Source organism: Alternaria conjuncta (assembly GCF_024043145.1).
Source record: "Alternaria conjuncta strain BMP 0040 chromosome Unknown scaffold_4, whole genome shotgun sequence".
Lineage (NCBI taxonomy): Eukaryota > Fungi > Ascomycota > Dothideomycetes > Pleosporales > Pleosporaceae > Alternaria > Alternaria conjuncta.
In genome coordinates, this window is record NW_026250093.1 from 2131781 (window position 1) to 2148354 (window position 16574).

The 16574-nt window shown below is 50.5% G+C and overlaps 9 protein-coding genes across 9 annotated transcripts; 2 read left to right on the top strand and 7 right to left on the bottom strand.

Annotated features, from left to right (window-relative positions):
• Window positions 1-485: 485 nt before the first annotated feature.
• Window positions 486-1395, bottom strand: J4E85_003574 (uncharacterized protein; the record flags this gene model as incomplete). The annotated part of the gene is made up of 3 exons (XM_051467841.1): window positions 486-603; window positions 681-967; window positions 1054-1395. 3 exons carry the CDS (start codon window positions 1393-1395, stop codon window positions 486-488), a joined length of 747 nt encoding a protein of 248 aa, XP_051329000.1.
• Window positions 1396-1781: 386 nt separating this feature from the next.
• J4E85_003575 (uncharacterized protein) lies at window positions 1782-2808 on the bottom strand (the record flags this gene model as incomplete). The annotated part of the gene is made up of 7 exons (XM_051467842.1): window positions 1782-2009; window positions 2059-2144; window positions 2191-2299; window positions 2352-2485; window positions 2536-2589; window positions 2636-2672; window positions 2725-2808. 7 exons carry the CDS (start codon window positions 2806-2808, stop codon window positions 1782-1784), a joined length of 732 nt encoding a protein of 243 aa, XP_051329001.1.
• Window positions 2809-4439: 1631 nt separating this feature from the next.
• On the bottom strand, window positions 4440-5112 carry J4E85_003576 (uncharacterized protein; the record flags this gene model as incomplete). Its single annotated transcript, XM_051467843.1, has 2 exons — window positions 4440-4948; window positions 4998-5112. The coding sequence occupies 2 exons, from the start codon at window positions 5110-5112 to the stop codon at window positions 4440-4442; spliced, it is 624 nt and encodes a 207-aa protein (XP_051329002.1).
• A 532-nt stretch (window positions 5113-5644) lies between these two features.
• J4E85_003577 (uncharacterized protein) lies at window positions 5645-6301 on the bottom strand (the record flags this gene model as incomplete). Its single annotated transcript, XM_051467844.1, has 2 exons — window positions 5645-6147; window positions 6196-6301. 2 exons carry the CDS (start codon window positions 6299-6301, stop codon window positions 5645-5647), a joined length of 609 nt encoding a protein of 202 aa, XP_051329003.1.
• A 566-nt stretch (window positions 6302-6867) lies between these two features.
• J4E85_003578 (uncharacterized protein) lies at window positions 6868-7334 on the bottom strand (the record flags this gene model as incomplete). Its single annotated transcript, XM_051467845.1, has 2 exons — window positions 6868-7181; window positions 7232-7334. The coding sequence occupies 2 exons, from the start codon at window positions 7332-7334 to the stop codon at window positions 6868-6870; spliced, it is 417 nt and encodes a 138-aa protein (XP_051329004.1).
• Window positions 7335-7610: 276 nt separating this feature from the next.
• Window positions 7611-8561, bottom strand: J4E85_003579 (uncharacterized protein; the record flags this gene model as incomplete). Its single annotated transcript, XM_051467846.1, has 1 exon — window positions 7611-8561. One exon carries the CDS (start codon window positions 8559-8561, stop codon window positions 7611-7613), a length of 951 nt encoding a protein of 316 aa, XP_051329005.1.
• Window positions 8562-10597: 2036 nt separating this feature from the next.
• J4E85_003580 (uncharacterized protein) lies at window positions 10598-11573 on the bottom strand (the record flags this gene model as incomplete). The annotated part of the gene is made up of 2 exons (XM_051467847.1): window positions 10598-10905; window positions 10967-11573. 2 exons carry the CDS (start codon window positions 11571-11573, stop codon window positions 10598-10600), a joined length of 915 nt encoding a protein of 304 aa, XP_051329006.1.
• Window positions 11574-12899: 1326 nt separating this feature from the next.
• J4E85_003581 (uncharacterized protein) lies at window positions 12900-13523 on the top strand (the record flags this gene model as incomplete). Its single annotated transcript, XM_051467848.1, has 2 exons — window positions 12900-13138; window positions 13190-13523. 2 exons carry the CDS (start codon window positions 12900-12902, stop codon window positions 13521-13523), a joined length of 573 nt encoding a protein of 190 aa, XP_051329007.1.
• Window positions 13524-15069: 1546 nt separating this feature from the next.
• On the top strand, window positions 15070-16174 carry CHS7 (Chitin synthase, class 7; the record flags this gene model as incomplete). Its single annotated transcript, XM_051467849.1, has 3 exons — window positions 15070-15304; window positions 15358-15929; window positions 15980-16174. 3 exons carry the CDS (start codon window positions 15070-15072, stop codon window positions 16172-16174), a joined length of 1002 nt encoding a protein of 333 aa, XP_051329008.1.
• Window positions 16175-16574: the final 400 nt, after the last annotated feature.

The window sequence follows — 16574 nt, forward strand, 5'->3', positions numbered from 1 at the left end:
TCAGATAAGTGGGCTGCTGGAAGCTGGAGAGAGGGTCGTGTTTGCGCCGGGGTTGCCGCTTTGGGGATGCCGGGCGGAAGCTTGGCTTTTGTGGAGGAAGCTCGCATCGGTCGGAGCTCCGAGAGCTATCAGGTCGGCGCCTCGCGACGAGACGCTGGCAGTACCTGCAGTATCCGCGCTCCGTAGAAACATGTAGCCTTGCGGAACAATTCTGTACCTTGTCAGAGACGTGTATAGCCCTGTCAAAATTCGATTTGGAGCATGTAGGCGAGCTGATCGTATTAATATCGTCGCAAAAGGTAGCGGGCTATGATCAAACGCTCCTCAATACCTGCAAATGAACAAAGCGCCGCACCTACAACTCTCCGTTGTCCAGTGTCCACACATCATGACAAGCAACGGAGCAATCCATTCAGGAAAAGAAAGATCCCAATCAGGACCATGACCCGCTCGTCAAGCATGATCATATAGCCACATATGATCCTCTAGTCAAACATGATCTTCTTGCCCTTCAACAGTGTGCCACCGAGCAGTTTGCCAACTGCGTATCCAATGTAAGCGCCGGTAACGATGGTGACGGGCCACTTCTGCCATTCGCGGTCCCTGTGTTTCATTAGCTATGCCCATTGCATATACGTTGTCGGCTCCAGTCTCAACGCTGAAGTCGGTCAAGTACTCACCAATCCAAGGGGATAGGTACAGCGCCCAGCCATGCACCAAGCACGGTACCAATCAGTCCTCCGTAGACTTCATCCATCGGCAGAAGTAGCGCGATGATCTGCCTCCAAGTCTCGCCGTCTACGCCGTGTACGTATACCAAGGGAAGTGTGCTGAGCAGCGCGATGTGGGCACCAGCAAGAAGCGTGTGCATGTGATGCGTGGTGGCAGGCGCGCCGAAGAGAACGAGGGTCGCGGTGAGGAGCGGTGTTGCGGCGAGCGTGGTAAGGAGGAGAGATAAGAATGCCGGCTGTGTATCGTATAGTCAGTAACGTTTTCTTTTGGTTGGCTGTCGCGAGTCTAGTGTAGGCTGTACGAGTGGGAGTGTACACGTACGACAATCTTCGAGTTGAGTCCCTGCTCCAGCTTGCCAGGTGCCTTCCCCTTCTTCTCGCCAGGCTTTTTGTTCTTTAAGGAAGGTGTGCCTCCTGTTGGCGGAAGGCATACTGCTACGAATGCTATTTGTAGTACGGCGAGCGGCGCCAGAGTGGATAGGAGCGTCGGCACCGGGTCCGCGACCAATGCGGGAAACTTGAAGGCATAGACCGAGAGGACGAGTATCGGGTGTATATGCGTGTAAAGTCGTGCACTATCGTTCTTCAATGGCTCAATTGGCGGCGCCGTGGAGGGTTGAACCTTTGCCGTCGCGTTGGCGTTGATGACAGTTGTGCTGGCCATGTTTACGAGTGAGATGGAGGATAACGATGCACGCTGCTGTTAACGTGATGAATATGTCAATTGGCGACGCAAGGTAGTGTGAGCGGCGTCTAAAGGAGCGGAAGTGGCGCCTGGCCTGTTGGATTGCTGTAGTCGCGGGTGTTGCGGAGGTATGTCGCGCATCGGAAAGTTTCGTGATCATGTCCGTGCTGCTCGCTCATTGGTTCAACAGCGGACATCTTTCGAGCACCTCTATGGTTTGAACGAAGTGGTAGAGAAGTGTGAACGGTAATGGAATTTATTGACTGCTTATTTGTTTTGCCCTCGCTTTTGCTCATCTCGTAGCGTGTTTCTCGTGCGACATGTTTCTGGGTAGTAGCATTCCTTCAGCATCACCTTGCAGACCTTCACTGCTTCTGCCCGCCCTTCTTGGGCAACAGGTTCCTCAAAGACAGATCGTAGACAACGTCCTCCACATCCTTGACTCGGTACTTCAGTCCGTCGCTGCGGCGGCGCAAGCTATCGTTCTTGAGGTTGAGGATCTGGAAACCCGCGTGCAAGTCCTTGACGAACTGGTTGATGAGAAGCGGACGCTCGTAATCACCAAGAGTGACGGCGTTACGTGCAAGACGTGTCTGTCGTTGTCAGCGTTGATGCAGGTTAGAGCTGAGCAAGGCAACGAACCAGTTCTTCGACCAGCGTCATGAGAGAATGGAGGTACTCTTCGAGCGAGAGATGGAACTCATCGCGGTCCTTGAGGTTCACGGGGACTGGTAGAATTAGCGATGAGCATGTGCATTGTAATCTTGAACATACTCTTGAAGATCTCGCCGAGCTCCTCGATGGTCAAGAGACGGCCGCATTGCACCTCACCACCGTCGTACTTGTAACCACCGAGCCAGCCCCAGAACAAAGCGCTCTCGCACTGCCGCGTTGTCAGTATTGCGATAGCGATATCGTGTGGTTGATGAGCTTACTGCGCCCTGCATCTGACGGCTCCACATGTTGTTGAACTTGTAATACGGCATCTTGGACGCAGCCTGCGACAGGTTGCCAACGGTGTCGATCACATTTCCGATAGGCTCTTGTGCCGCTTTAAGGATGTCGGGCACTGCAGTTCGTTTAGTTGTGGTGTCACCAGACCTGTGCAGAGCGACTTACGCTCGCTGACAGGTGTCGAGTGGGCCCTAGACAACACGAATGAGACGTTGCGGTCTACATAATGTCAGTATAGTCCGCTGCTCTTGCAGAGGATACTAACTGTGCTTCTCGAGCGCTTGGATGATGTCGCGCAGCTCCTGTCGCGTCGTGAGTACGCTATCACGTGCAGCTCCATCGGCCGCCACTTACATCCCGGGTAGCAGTGTCCTCGTCTACGCGCGCCTGAAGGTCCTGGAAGATGGCCGGATTGACCATACCTGAGTTCGCTGCCATTGTGACGTGTGGTTTGGTGTTAAGGCGTTGTTGCGAGGATGTTCGTGTTAGTGGCTGAGTTGACGATTGTTTCTCACGGCAAGCTACGAAATTTTGGTCTCTCACTACTTAACGCGCAATGTTGCTTTTGATCAGCTGCAACCACGCAAACTAGACTACCACTTAGGGATTCACATGTACAGTTCGTCTTCGCGTCAAATGGGCCATATAAGTAGGTGTCACGATCGATATGCAGCGCATTCAAGGAGAGGTAACAGGCGTGCGCCACCAAATGCTGCGTGACATGGCAACCACCACCTCACTCCAAGAACTTGTAGACAACACTCCATGACAATAGTTCATGTCACGCAATGACCTTGACTAATGCTTGCTTTCAGCGACAAGATGTATATTACCGCCAAGGATTGCACAACACGAACACGGTACCGCCCTTGCTTTTACCTTCATGCAAATGGCGATTAGAGATGCCTTAGATCATGCGAGTAGATGCTTGATAACGAGGAATGGAGGGCATATCACGCTCAAGCAGTTAGTATCATATAACGGCATTGCATACAGTTCATTATGTCTTCAGTGGTCATCGGTCTCCAAAAGACTTAGCACAGTTCAATCTCGATATCAACCTTCTTCCTCAAGCGACTGGCAAGCCAGAAGTCTCAATGAAAAAGTCGCGTCTGCCAGAGGTAGTGAAATACTGGCGACACTGTGTCAAGGAAGATGAGCAAGCCCAGAGCCTCCTCGACTGGTTTCAAAAATAGGAATAATCAAGAATTCTCCCGTAGGAGAGTTTCAGAGATTAAACTGAAAAGAACAGATACTACACTTGATCTAGGAAGTGTTAGTAGATGTCAAAATGAGAGGGTAGGGTAGAGTAGACGTACCTAAGCCAAAAGGCAAAGAGAGCTAAGGAACAGAAGAGGAGGCAGAGGGAGGGCAGAGATATATACTGGCCCTGGCCTTGGCGCGCTAGACGTCACGTGAGGCTCAGTAGCGTCGCACGTACCTTTTCTGCCTGCTGGCGGGAGAACTCCGGCATCCGGGCGCCTGTAGCACATTTCCGTTGCCGGTGACAGTGAGTCTCCAGGCTCCAGTATCACGCATCACTTTTGCCTGCTCGGACGCGTCGTGCTCCTTTGCGTAGCGGCTCCCAAACTCACTTTCACCGTAAAGACACGTCATTGACTTTGCGGCGAGATCCATCCCCGATGGCCATTATGCTTCGTCTAAGGATGGCGTTGCATGAGCGTAACGAAACACGTCGCGAAGTGGCCTGATTATCCTGAGTTGGGTACAATGTCAGCGTATGCATGGTGCTTGAAGTTGCACTCCCCATGTAAGGACGGTGATGTATACGTCTGGGAAACACCTCGGTTACAACTCATTAAGAACAACCATCTTCGCATACGGGTACATTTACATTCGTCTATGCTGATAGCGCAGGAATAGCAATGCTGCCTGTAGAATACGAGAACGCTCCGCCACTCTCTCGAACGCATGCACACCGCGAGTTACTCCACGCTCCATAGCATCATGTCTCTCGCACTATAATACTACTGCGCAGCTTCCGAACCCCCATATCTCGGCGAACCCGTCCGTCTCGCGCCCCCCTGGTACACCGCATAACTTTTCGTTTAACTCGCCTTCTTCGTAAGCGTCGGCTTACCACGAACCATCTTGTACCTTATACTCAACTTGACGACGCGACGCTCCTTCATTCCAGCACTCTTCGCGCGCGTCTGGCGACCTTCCACCTCCCTTGGCTCCGCATCGACCGCATCGCTCGGCGCCACCATCGCGAGTTGTTCACGAGCGTGGAACTCGTAGCTCAAGAATCTCGCCTCTTCGCAGAACCAGTGGAAACTTGGAGCGTAGCCGGCCTTTTTTGTGGTTTTGTATTCTCGACCTTCGATGAGCGAGATGTTGTCGTAGAGGAGTTGGGTCGCCCAGCTCTCGCCATCCCATCCGACTCTCATGTTGAGAGCGGATATATTGATGCCTTCTTCCTTTGCGCGTTCGTCGGCTAGCGAACTGGGCGTCATGAGACCGGTTGCAGCGCGCTCCGATGTGGCTGCCGCGCGGCGTATACGCGGAGCGATGGCGTAGAGGAAGAGAGGACTGCGTAACAGAAAGCAGAGGTCGTCTGATGCTCGCGATTAGTTGATTGCATCTGTACTGGCCTGGCTACTTACCAAGAAGTTGTGTTCGATCGTGCGACGGTAGTCTGCCCAACGAATCGTCGAGCGAGCTCTGGAGATGGCTGCGCAACCTATCTTTGGGCTGCCCGAGACGGAGCCTTAGCTTCATCGCTCCTGTCGATTGTGTGGCGGTTGAGAAGACGGGTTGCTGGTGGTCTTTAGGCCGTGTTGTATCTGTCCCGAAGGTCGCGCTGCGTGAGAGGTCACAAGGTCGTGAATGGTGAGACTCCCGCGATAGGGAATATAAGTCGAGCCATACTTAGTGATGATATTGCCTTGGACCGCGGACCGACTTTCTCTCACTCGTCAACCCATAACAGTCCTCGTGCGCAGTGGTTAGTCATCATGGGCCTGTCGATCGTTCAAAGTGAATGTGACGACCGAACAGGCCTGCAGACTACATCACGATGGAAATATGCAAAGTAGATGACCCAACGTCAACGTAGGCTCCAGAGCGTTTAGGTTTCGGTTGAATGAGGCACCAATCTAGGAATGCTATCTGCTCGACGACCTGATAATTGGCTAGAGTGGGCTGGTAACTACCGCCATCGGCAAGGTGCCCACGGCAAGCGCTATACGGAGACTTATTACATCCTGCCACCACATATCGAACCCACGGAGTCGTCATTATGGGGCTTGCGCTACTCGACAACAGCCTCTCCAGCCTCCTTCTCCCTCGCTATACGCTCTTCCTCGTCCTTCGCACGCTCCGCCTCATCCTTCTTACGCTTCTCCTCATCCATCTCACGATAACTCTCCGCGAGCATATGCATCCTATCAAAAAGCGCCATCATTGCCTCCCTCTCACTCACGTCCGACTGACCCTTCGCCAGCGTCCACTCACCAACCAGGAAGCGCGCAACATGACCCTCCCAACGGACCGCACCAGGAATCCAGGATTCCGGTTTCAATTCCCACTTGACAGTGATTGCGATAGACTTTTGACCCTCTATCGTTGACGCATTGAATTGGGTTGGAAAATCAAAAGATTGCGCCATACTGTTCAGTGAATCGTTGGAGTCGCCGCCATCAACGAGGGTTGTTGCACCGGAATGGAGTTCTGCATCTTCGTCATTCTGCGGGCCCTCCCATGGGTAGTGCTGTAGATGTTTTCTTCCCACGTCGAGAAGATAGATGATGTCCTCTTGACTTATGTTAGTCAATCACTTCCGATGGAAGAGGTGGCACTTACTGCACCAAGGCTGGTACTCCGTAGAACTGTAGACTCCTAGCTTCTTGTCCGTTATGACGTATTCGACCTGGTTCTTGAAGTTTGGGTCGTAGTTCTTTTCGTCCATGATTACTGTAGTCTTGCTGTATTCTTGACACGGAAGAAGTCATGGACTGGCCATGAAACAGCATCTTATATGGTACATGCGTTTGACATCAAACTTCTTCAGCGATGTGGGCGACGTTCTGGCTTGCTACCTATCCGTGTCATATGAGATGGCTAGACACGTGTCGCATGTTACTGCACACATGTCGCTAAGTCATGATCGGTAGCTACCTGTTCAGGCAATGTATGCCTCTATCTTGAACTCGGTTCAATAGAATGCGATACGAAGGCTGTCCACCCCTTGTGGCGGCGCAAGATGACCTAGCGAATCACGCCTTTCCGCATGTTTGCGAAAGCTGCTTCGAGCAATCGAGCTGCATATCTGCAACATCTCGACAAGCATCACTCAAATTCAGGCAGTCTTGGATGATTGAATGGTACCGTTCATAGTTTGATACAAGCCTAGTATACATGATGATAGAGCAAATGACAGCCAACAACAATTCCTCGCGGCCAAGAGGTGAAGCACACGGCACTATTAATACAGACAGGACATGATGACAGCCTCAATGCTCACCATGAGCCACATCATTCATACTCTCGTGCCAAAGTAACAACCTTCTGGAACACCTCCAGCAGCGCATCTGCCGGTGAGGAGGTACTCCTTCCCTTGGCCAACACATACCCGTCAACAACGATGAGAACAACACTGCCCTCGAACACCGTGGCTCCACGAGAGTCCTTCTCCGCGCCCTCGTAACGTCGGATATCTAACTTGTTGCTGCAGTCCTCACGGTTCTTGGCGCTAAAGGCAGGGCGGCTGATGGAGTGCTCGAGTGATTCTGTCTGCCAGGCATGGTCGTGCATGAAGGTGGGGTTCGCGAGGAGAGCTTCAATGGCCTCTTCAACGTGTTAGCAAACATATCAACATGTTGAAGAGGGTGAGACGTACTGAGGAAAGGTGTGTAGTCTGGACCGGTGAGAAGCGGGAGACCACGGTACTTCTGGTCCGCTAGCATTGTCTGAAAAGCGTGTCGTACTGGGTTGAAAGTCATGTTTGGAGATTGAATTTGTTGGATTGGAGTGTAGATATTTGCGAGTTATGTTTCAGCGGGATCAGGCTTTTATGTGGTCGGCGGGGTGCTTGATCTGATGCCTTACTCATGTATTCGGCTTGTTGATCGTTTGCTGCTGTCACAATGGAAGATAAAACTTTGCCAATTGTAGCGGTATCATCTCGCGGCATGAAGGCGATGTCACCGTGCCCGTGGGGACCCCCTTCTGGACGTTTGGCATAGTCCGTAAAACCCACATGCAGTGGCGCGCCACACTCACAGAACGAAGAACTCGCGAATCATCTTCTGATTTCCGTTCGCATCAAGGTCCCCAATCCATGCGGCTGGTAGAAATGTCGCGGAGAAGCCACCCTTTTCGTCCATCCCAGCCTTGATTATGCAATTCCATAATCTCGCTTCTTCTACCGGCCAGCCGGTGGTTTGGTCTACTTGGGCTTCTTCCAATTCGATCGCTCGTTTGGACACCGCCACATGTTGCCCCGCATCCCAAAGGCCCTCGCGTGGTGGGTTACGTTCTAGAAGAGCTACTGCCTTTCGTCGGGTAACAGGACAGCGGCATCGAGTTGCGACAAAATAGAGCTGAGGAATTATCGCAATGTCGAAAGTGAAGTGAGCGGTGTTGGGGTTCGTGGGCGGCCTCGAGTCGATGATTGCTTGGGCATGATGCAGGATCTTCTTGAAGTGATCTAGATAGTTGTCGTATGTCTTCTCGATGACTGTTGCTGAGCATGATACGTAAACAAACGTCGTGTGATACGAAACCTTGAGGGCGTTCGCAGCCATTAATTCATCGTTCGAGAGCGCATGATGCTTCTCGAAGCGCTGCATGTTCTCGTACCAGAGATGATGGCACGCCAACAGATTGTCGCGTTCTCGATACAGTTCAAGACTAGGATCCTGCAGAACGAGTGATCTTCTTCCCATAATATACAGATGAGTTATAGATGCATTGCGAAGCTCGAAGTAGGCCTGGTGCGCCTCGGAGAGACTCGCATATGAGCGCTTGGAGTACGAAGCAGGCATCACTTGCAATATCTCCAAATCTTCCTGAATGCTGGCGCCATAAAGCAAAGCTTGCGCCATGCCGCGGGTGAAGATGGACACCAACTTGTATTCTGTTGAGCTTCTCGAAGGTCCGGACCCATCCAATGCTACCTTTGGGGGATACGTGGTTTGTAATGAGCCCCGGTAGTTCGGTAGTGCCATGCGGGGCGCGTACATTAGTTTGAATCCGTTCCTCAAATGGGTGAAGGCGGCATGGTAGTTGCCTTGGAGGAACTCAATGCAGACGAAAAGAAGACAGAGAACGAGTCCAAGCTCCGGCGAGTAAGTGGCATCGCTCATTCGATTGACTAAGCAGCCAATGGACTTGTTGTAATGAGATAACATGACCTTGCGCTCATGATTGGCAATGAAGCCCGCGCATGCATGCTTCATATCTCCAGGCTCGGCTTGGCAAAGAGCTCCTAGAGCTATCACGGCATGGCGAACGGCTGGTTCCGAGTGAGCCATCTGCAGTACGATGCGAGACCAGAATTCTTTGTCGAAGTTGGTGGAGAGTGCAGGGCAGGCGCAATGGTAGTAGAAGTCCAGATAGCGTGCACTATCTCCAAGGCCACTGAAGGCAGAGATGGCGTTCTGTGGATCGGAGGCTCGTCCATGAGTCCAGACATGAACTTGGAACTTCGCGTCGTTTGTAGTGTAACCATCGCATTTGCGGCCAGTACATACACACCTGACAGCATTAGCTCACGGAATGATCCGCGAGAACGGGGAGTCAATGCTTACTTGAGGCATTCTGGCTTCTTCTCATCACATTTGACGCGTCGCACTCTGGAATCGATGTGTCAGCCTTTTGTCACATGCAAAGGTGTCCGCTGCGTACTTGCACGTCTTGCAGCCTGTCTTCACTTTTGGAGCCCGTCTGCGGGCTTGGAAAGACGCCTCGCTCGTCGAAGACATCCTGGATGCAGGCCAGAGATGGCGATAAGAGTACTGCGTGACTGCATGATGGAGACGCGTGAGGATAGTCGGATAAGATACGCGACGAAGGTGCGAGTGTGGCGGACGGAAGACGGCCAATCATGACATCAGCGCCCGGAAAACATCACGTGCTTTTACGAGCCGACCAATCGTAAGATGTTAAACCCGCAGATGTCTAACTACCTTATACAAGATTTTAAGCAAAGCTAGAGCTAAGATTATTAATTAAATCTACTTATAAGCTTCTAATAGTTTTTCTTTATTACTTTTAACTTACTTATAAGCTTTTTTATAAAATTTTATTTACTAAATAAATATAATTATTTTTTTATTTTACTTTTATACTTATAATACTTTTTAAGTATTTTTTAGTATAAATAATAGTACTAGTAAATAGTATATAACTAAGTTTATATAAATAAGTTATATAAAGTAATTAAAAGTAGAGTTAGTAGTATAAAAGTATTTTATTTAAGTTTTATTAAATTACTTAAAATTAAGTTCTTAGCTTATATAGTAGTACTAGTAAACTATATTATTATAGTAAGTATATTAAAGCTTAGTTTTAGCTTATATAATTTATACTATTATATAGCTATTATAAAGTAAGTTTTACTTAAGTTAGTTTAAGTTTATATAAAAAAGCTAATTTTAATATACTATAGCTACTATATTTATAGTAGTTTATATAAGTAAGAATTTATAAGTAAAAATTTTAGCTACTTATACTTTATTTTAGCTAAGTAGTAGTAGTAATATAACTAATAGTTACTTTAAGTAGTATACTAGTTTTTAGTAAAGAGAGCTAATAATAACCTTAGCAAAAGAAGCTAAATAGGTCTAGAGCGTACATTAACGCTAGGCTACCTATCTTGTATGCTTTTATGTTAATGTAGGCTGCAGGCCTGTTTAGATTTTTTCTTGGTTGACGTGCGACGACGTTGCAGATCAGGCGCGCAACGACTGGCATAGCGAAGTGCAGCATCCAGATAAGGCATTGTATCTTTTCGTCGACAGGATATGTGGCTGTGCTTACATACAGCTATGTACATGCCCGCGCGCTCCCATGCCAGCTACTGAGTCGAAACTACCTAAGATACCTAGGTAGCTTACAAGATGTCGCCGCGCTGAGCCTACATCGACGCTACGCCTTGCCATTTGCTTCTCATCATCCTATCGTAGGCTGCACGCTTCTCCAGTTTCTTCAGTTTCTTCCCTGTCTGAGGAGCACCAACCGCTCCAGCATCTTTTTCCTACCGCTAAATGTTTGGAGATTTGGCGAGGATCATTGCATGCAACCCCAGAGCGGCCTTCTCAAAACCGTCCTTGGCCAATCCGTAGACCTCCTCGTCTACCAACGGGTCATTTCCCTCCTTCTCGCAGAGGTCGCCCTTGAGAACGATCGTGGGGGCCCCAGTGCGGCCGCGTTCCGGATGGACGGCCAAACACATATAGCTACGTCTACCCTCATGTCCTATGAACATGCAGAGTTGCCAGAGTGACTGTATACCATTAGGACCGAAGATACCGTGTACCCCAAGGTTGATGATATAGTCGGACAGATAATCTGGAGAAATCCTGAGTCAGCGGAGGAGAAACCACGTGGTGCAGTGGGAAAGAGAACTTACAGACTAGACGATGCATTGCGTCCGGATTCTCCGCCCACCAGATAGCCAAGATATCTCGGAGGACCAGATATATGCGATCGTAGAGCATCTCGCGAGTGAGACGTTCGAGCGGCTCGCGATAGATCTGCGGCACATACGGTCCTGGCGATGGCTCTGGGGATGGTGACTTCGACTGTGTACCAATGACGGGCATGTGACCTGTCGGTGGCGCATACGGCGGAGATGGCGACTTCGACTGCGTACCGATAATGGGTATGTGACCTGTCGGCGGAGCATACGGCGGGGAAGGTGACTTCGACTGTGTACCAATGATGGGCAGGGGAGGTTTCGGCGGAGCATGCTGCGCGGTGGTGTGGGAAGGAGCGTACGCGGTCGGTGGTATAGCCATACGCGAAGGCTGGAAGCCGGGAACTTTCGGGGAAGGCGGTGATAGCTGGCGTACGGACGTGGTTGGAGACATGGACGGAGAGGCTAGACCGGGCGACGGAGAAGTTGAGTAGCCCCTTGGTCCAGTCGTGGCGCGAAGAGGATTCTGCGCCTGGTAGTCGTGCAGTCGCGACACTGCGTCGTTGGCGGTGCGGGAAAAGTCAGGAGGGTGGTCGGCCATCTCGTGAATGACAGTCAGTTGAGACGGGACTTGGACTTGATGGGGATGTCGTGTGTTGTGAGCGGCGACTCAGGATTTGAAAGCCCTCAGATCACCAGAGCAAGCGACCTAAGGAAAAAAGGAGTGAGCGCGGTGATTGCTAGTGGTAGTCGATGGTTTGGGGTTGCGCCCACTGAAGAGATTTCAGGTACAAAATGATAGTGAAAGTGAGTGGAAACGAGTCTTGCGCATGTCTGAAGACTGTCTGCCGAACGAGACTTTTCGAGTGAGATCCTGATCATGGAAAGCCGTTGCATTGTCCAAATGTCGACCCGAAAAGGTTAAGCTACCTAGGTACACAACGCGCTTCTGGCAGGACGTTGACGACTGACACGATTTCACAAATGGTCCCAGAAGTCGACCGGAGCAATGCATCGAGTTTCCCGGTACTAAATTTCATCGAGCGGGGTTGTCGAAGTCTCCTCTTGCTCTCATACATCAACTAAAGAAGAAACTAAGCACTCTAGAGCCCACATTCGGATAAAAACATGCAAGTAGGTAGTCTAAGTTCAATGTAGGCTCTATAGTTCTCGTACATTAATCAAGGAAGCAGCTAAGTACCCTAGAGCCTACATTAAGATAACAACATGCAAATAGGTAGTCTGAGGCTGATGTAGGCTCTAGGATGCTCAGTTTTTTCTATTGTATGAGGTGCTCTCAAACTTCGAGCGGTCAATTCACGACAATCATGTGAAGGCGGTACCGTAGCCCCAAGTTGTCTGCAACAACAAGTTTTTCTGCGTAGCGCTGTCTAGACGTTTGCTCAGAACACAGCCTCCAGGGCTGATCGACTGCTGCATATATCACGCACACTTGCAGAACATCATCTCATGCCTTGGGCAGATTTCAACCCCGCTACGCTCTCACTTGCGAAGAGCGCTTGCGCGAAGGCACATTCCTGCATGCGCTGGCTGGAGTATCGATGCGACGAGGACCGGCTTCGCCAACCTCATAACTTACTCCCCGTGTGTATCGCAACGAGTTCCTACATGGAAATCGCCATTGGCGGTTCTGTTCAGTAGTAGACACGAGCTATTCTGCGATGCGAGGCACGTGGCGGCTTTGCTGAGGTGCCATCATGGCTCCTTCCCTAGTCATCAACTCGGTGAAGCCGATAAGCGCTCTTTCCCCGTCCTACTGGCACGGCCTCGTTAATGAGCGCTCCTCTCTCGAGTGTCTGAAATTGGCCCCACAATGCAGCTCAACTATTTTCGCATTCGAGCGGCGCCTCGATTGAAGTCATCTCACCCTACTGTTACCTGAACCGCGGCGAGACGTCCACCAACGATGGAGCTGATCGACTCTGATGACCAGGACTTTGGTCCACCCTCTCCCCCCAGTTTCAACAACCTCGGTAAGCGCAGCAAGGAGCTCATGATTGCGAATGCCCTATCGGATCGACTCGATTCGGCAAGAACGGTCAAGCGCCTTAAGTTCACCAGCAAGAACCCTCAGCAGGAGTCTCAGACGCAGCTCTGGCATGAGAGATTGACGGCATTCAGAAGTGAGACTCTGTGCATCGCCGAGTCAGTTCATGCTTCTCCTACCAAAAGATCGCCCTTACTGACACGACGTAGCGCTGAGTCCACAATGCCAACTGCGCGAGATATAGAGCGGTTCATAAGCTGTATTTACAAGTATATGAAGCCAAACGGTGGCGGTCTCGTCGCCGTGGGCTCTATAAAGCGCGGCATAGAGCACACAATGAAGGCGACCACATTCTACTTTGCCGACTTCAAATCGTCGCGCCGTGACAGCATGCGCATCGATTCGCTGCTGCAGACAATGGTGCTCAAAGACCAGCTCACGAACGATGCTAAGCGGGAGAAGCAGTGGATCGGAGCGTACACGGTCGCTCGACTGGTCGACATCACTTACCGTGATTCACTGGACAACGGAACTAAGAACTAGGACAAAACACTCGCAAAAGTCCAAACCATCATTCTGCATGCGGCCCTAGGATGCCGCACTGGAGACGTCACTGAATCGGGTATCGAAAGACACAAGTTGCCGTATCTTACCTACTCGGATATCACAATGAAGCTCGTCGACGGTTCAGACCTGGAACACTTGAGCATGATGGTGCGCCTGAGAAATAACAAAGGCAAGAAGTGAGTGACTACACGGGTTAAGGGCAAAATCGCCATTGGCGATTGCAGTTCAAAAGCAGCAATGGTCCTCAATTTGCTTGCTAGATGGAGATAGGGTAGGATGTGCTGCTGCGGCGCTTTCTACGCAACCCTAGAAAGCTCTAGCTAGAACAAGACGCGTCTACAAAAAGATACTATAGTTAAGTTTAGACAGTCAATATTGCTATACAAGCGAATAAGGTTCTCACAAACATGAAACGGTAAATGTACAACCTTTTATGTGAAGATAGTATTTTAAGACTGTGTTCACAAGACGCAAAAACACTTGCAGCCTATCTACCTAGGTAGGTAGGTAAGCAAGAAACTGAACAGATGCGCTGCAGCCTACATCAGTATCAAAACTGAAAATCAACAGTTTGCTGAGACAATGTAGACATCCAGATCATGAAAAGATGCCATGTTGATCAAGTGTAGATCCAAGAAGTTAAGCTATACAATGCGGTTCTAGCAGAATGTTGACGCCTGTTCCGACAGAACACGATTTTACAGATTCACCTCATTTGAGAGAAAACGTGGACACCGTGGAGCCTACATCAACATTCAAAGATACAAAGTATGTAAATCAACGTCAATGTAGGCTCTAGGGTGTCTAGAGTTTCCTTGAATGAGGTGAATTGCCCTACGACCCGAGCGGCGCAACGAATTTAGTTTCCAAGTACCAGCTTCCATCAGGCGGGTTTGTCGATGTGTCCTATCGATCTTAAACCACGTATGCACAAATCGCGTGCTCTGCAACCTACATTAGCGATAAAACCAAGAAATGACAGAACCCTGAGGCAATGTAGACATCTAGGGTATCTACTTCACCGAGGGGTGCTCGAGCATGCTCTCTTATGTGCGACTACGAGCCGCTGCGGTTACTTCTATTGACATGGTATGATATGGACAGAGGTGACTTAATTCCACAAGGTTGTGAACAAAAGAGGAGGATCGCGACTTTGGTGCGAGTGGCGGCATCACGAGGTGGTATCGTTTCGTTGCCCGGAGAAAATCGTGGAGACGCAAATAGCATGGACTAGCCTGGATGTGGATACGACCTGCAGGGTGGGCCTAGTGCGGCTCGGGAAGTGTCAACAGTGCGCATTCACTCCTGACAACCGCCCCCATAGTATCCCTGACCCTCGTCGCACCCCACCGCGCCTTCTCTCGTTTCTGTTTACCTTGCGGACATTCACTCGCTAATCGTCCGCACCTTCCTCCGCTATCACACTTCACTCACTTACCGTCATCCACACCAAGCTACCGCCGCACACTGCGCCAGACCCGCCGCAACCCGAGCGACACCACACGTTTCATAAACCGCGATCATGGGCTTCGGCGACTTCCAGACGATATGCGAAAAGGCACCGATACCACTATGCGCGCTTGTCGGCCACCAGGAGATCAACGATGGCGTGGGCATCCAGACAGAGTGCTATGCGCGCACGATTGAGATTGCGAATACCCTCATTTTCGAGGCGGCGAACGACTTCATGCATATTTTGGCCATGATCATGACCGTCGTCATGATTATCCACGTGCGCTCCAAGTTCACAGCTGTCGGTACGTTTGCGCATTGCCGTCTATAGCCGGGGCAGTTCACTAATGCACAGCAGGTCGCAAGGAAATCACATCCTTCTTCTACATCTACCTCCTTTTGACCATCATATCGCTCGTCCTCGATGCCGGTGTCGCTGCTCCTGGTTCTGCCGCCTACCCGTACTTCGCCGCCGCCCAGAACGGCCTCGTCTCCGCGCTATGCACCTGTCTGCTCATCAACGGCTTCGTCGGCTTCCAACTTTACGAGGATGGCACTACACTCTCCGTCTGGCTCCTACGCCTCTCTTCGCTGGCCATGTTCATCGTCGGTGGTGCCGTGAACCTCTTGACATTCAAGGGCTGGGCTGGACTGGAACCGGGCAACCCCGTCGGCATCTTTGTCGTTACCTACATCGTCAACGCCATCTGCCTCTTCGTATATACCGTCAGCCAGATCATCTTGGTTGTCGGAACACTGGAGGACCGCTGGCCACTCGGTGATATCTCATTCGGCATCTTCTTCTTTGTCATCGGCCAGGTCATTCTATACGTCTTCAGCGACACCATCTGCGACCAGGTCCAACACTACATCGATGGCCTCTTCTTCGCCACTATTTGCAACCTGCTTGCCGTCATGATGGTCTACAAGGTACGCTTATCACTAACATTATCCAACCGAACAACACTGACAACTTCCAGTACTGGGACTCCATCACTCGCGAAGATCTCGAATTCTCCGTCGGCGTCAAGCAACACAACTGGGAGGTCAAGGAGCCTTTCCTCGAGGAGGACCAAAAGCGTGGCACTATGTACCAGGACTCCGACTACGACGCACCATCGCTATACCAACAACCATACACGCGCAACTCGCACTACTCCGCCGTCGGCCATTAGGCTCACGACAACATCCCGCTTTGTTTTACTTTCGATGATACTTGTTTTGCGCATACCATTTTACGGCATTGGGTGGAGTTTATGGCGCATATCAGTTTCGGCAAAATGCTTCAGCACTGTACTACTGCTTGTGAACGGTGGCTTTTGGAACTTGGAGGAGCTGGGAACCGCAAAAGCACTTGGTAATGTGCTTCATTGCCGCCCTTTGCAGACGAGATCATGACATATTTAGCGCTTATATAGTAATATCAACTCTTTACAATCGACCGAAGTCCTCCCTGCGCACACGATTGTCTCATACAAGGAAGGGAACGAACAGGTGCCCTACAGTCTACATTATTTTCAAGACAAGCCTACGACAAGGTCTCACGGCAATGGAGACTTCAAGGTCATATATTCT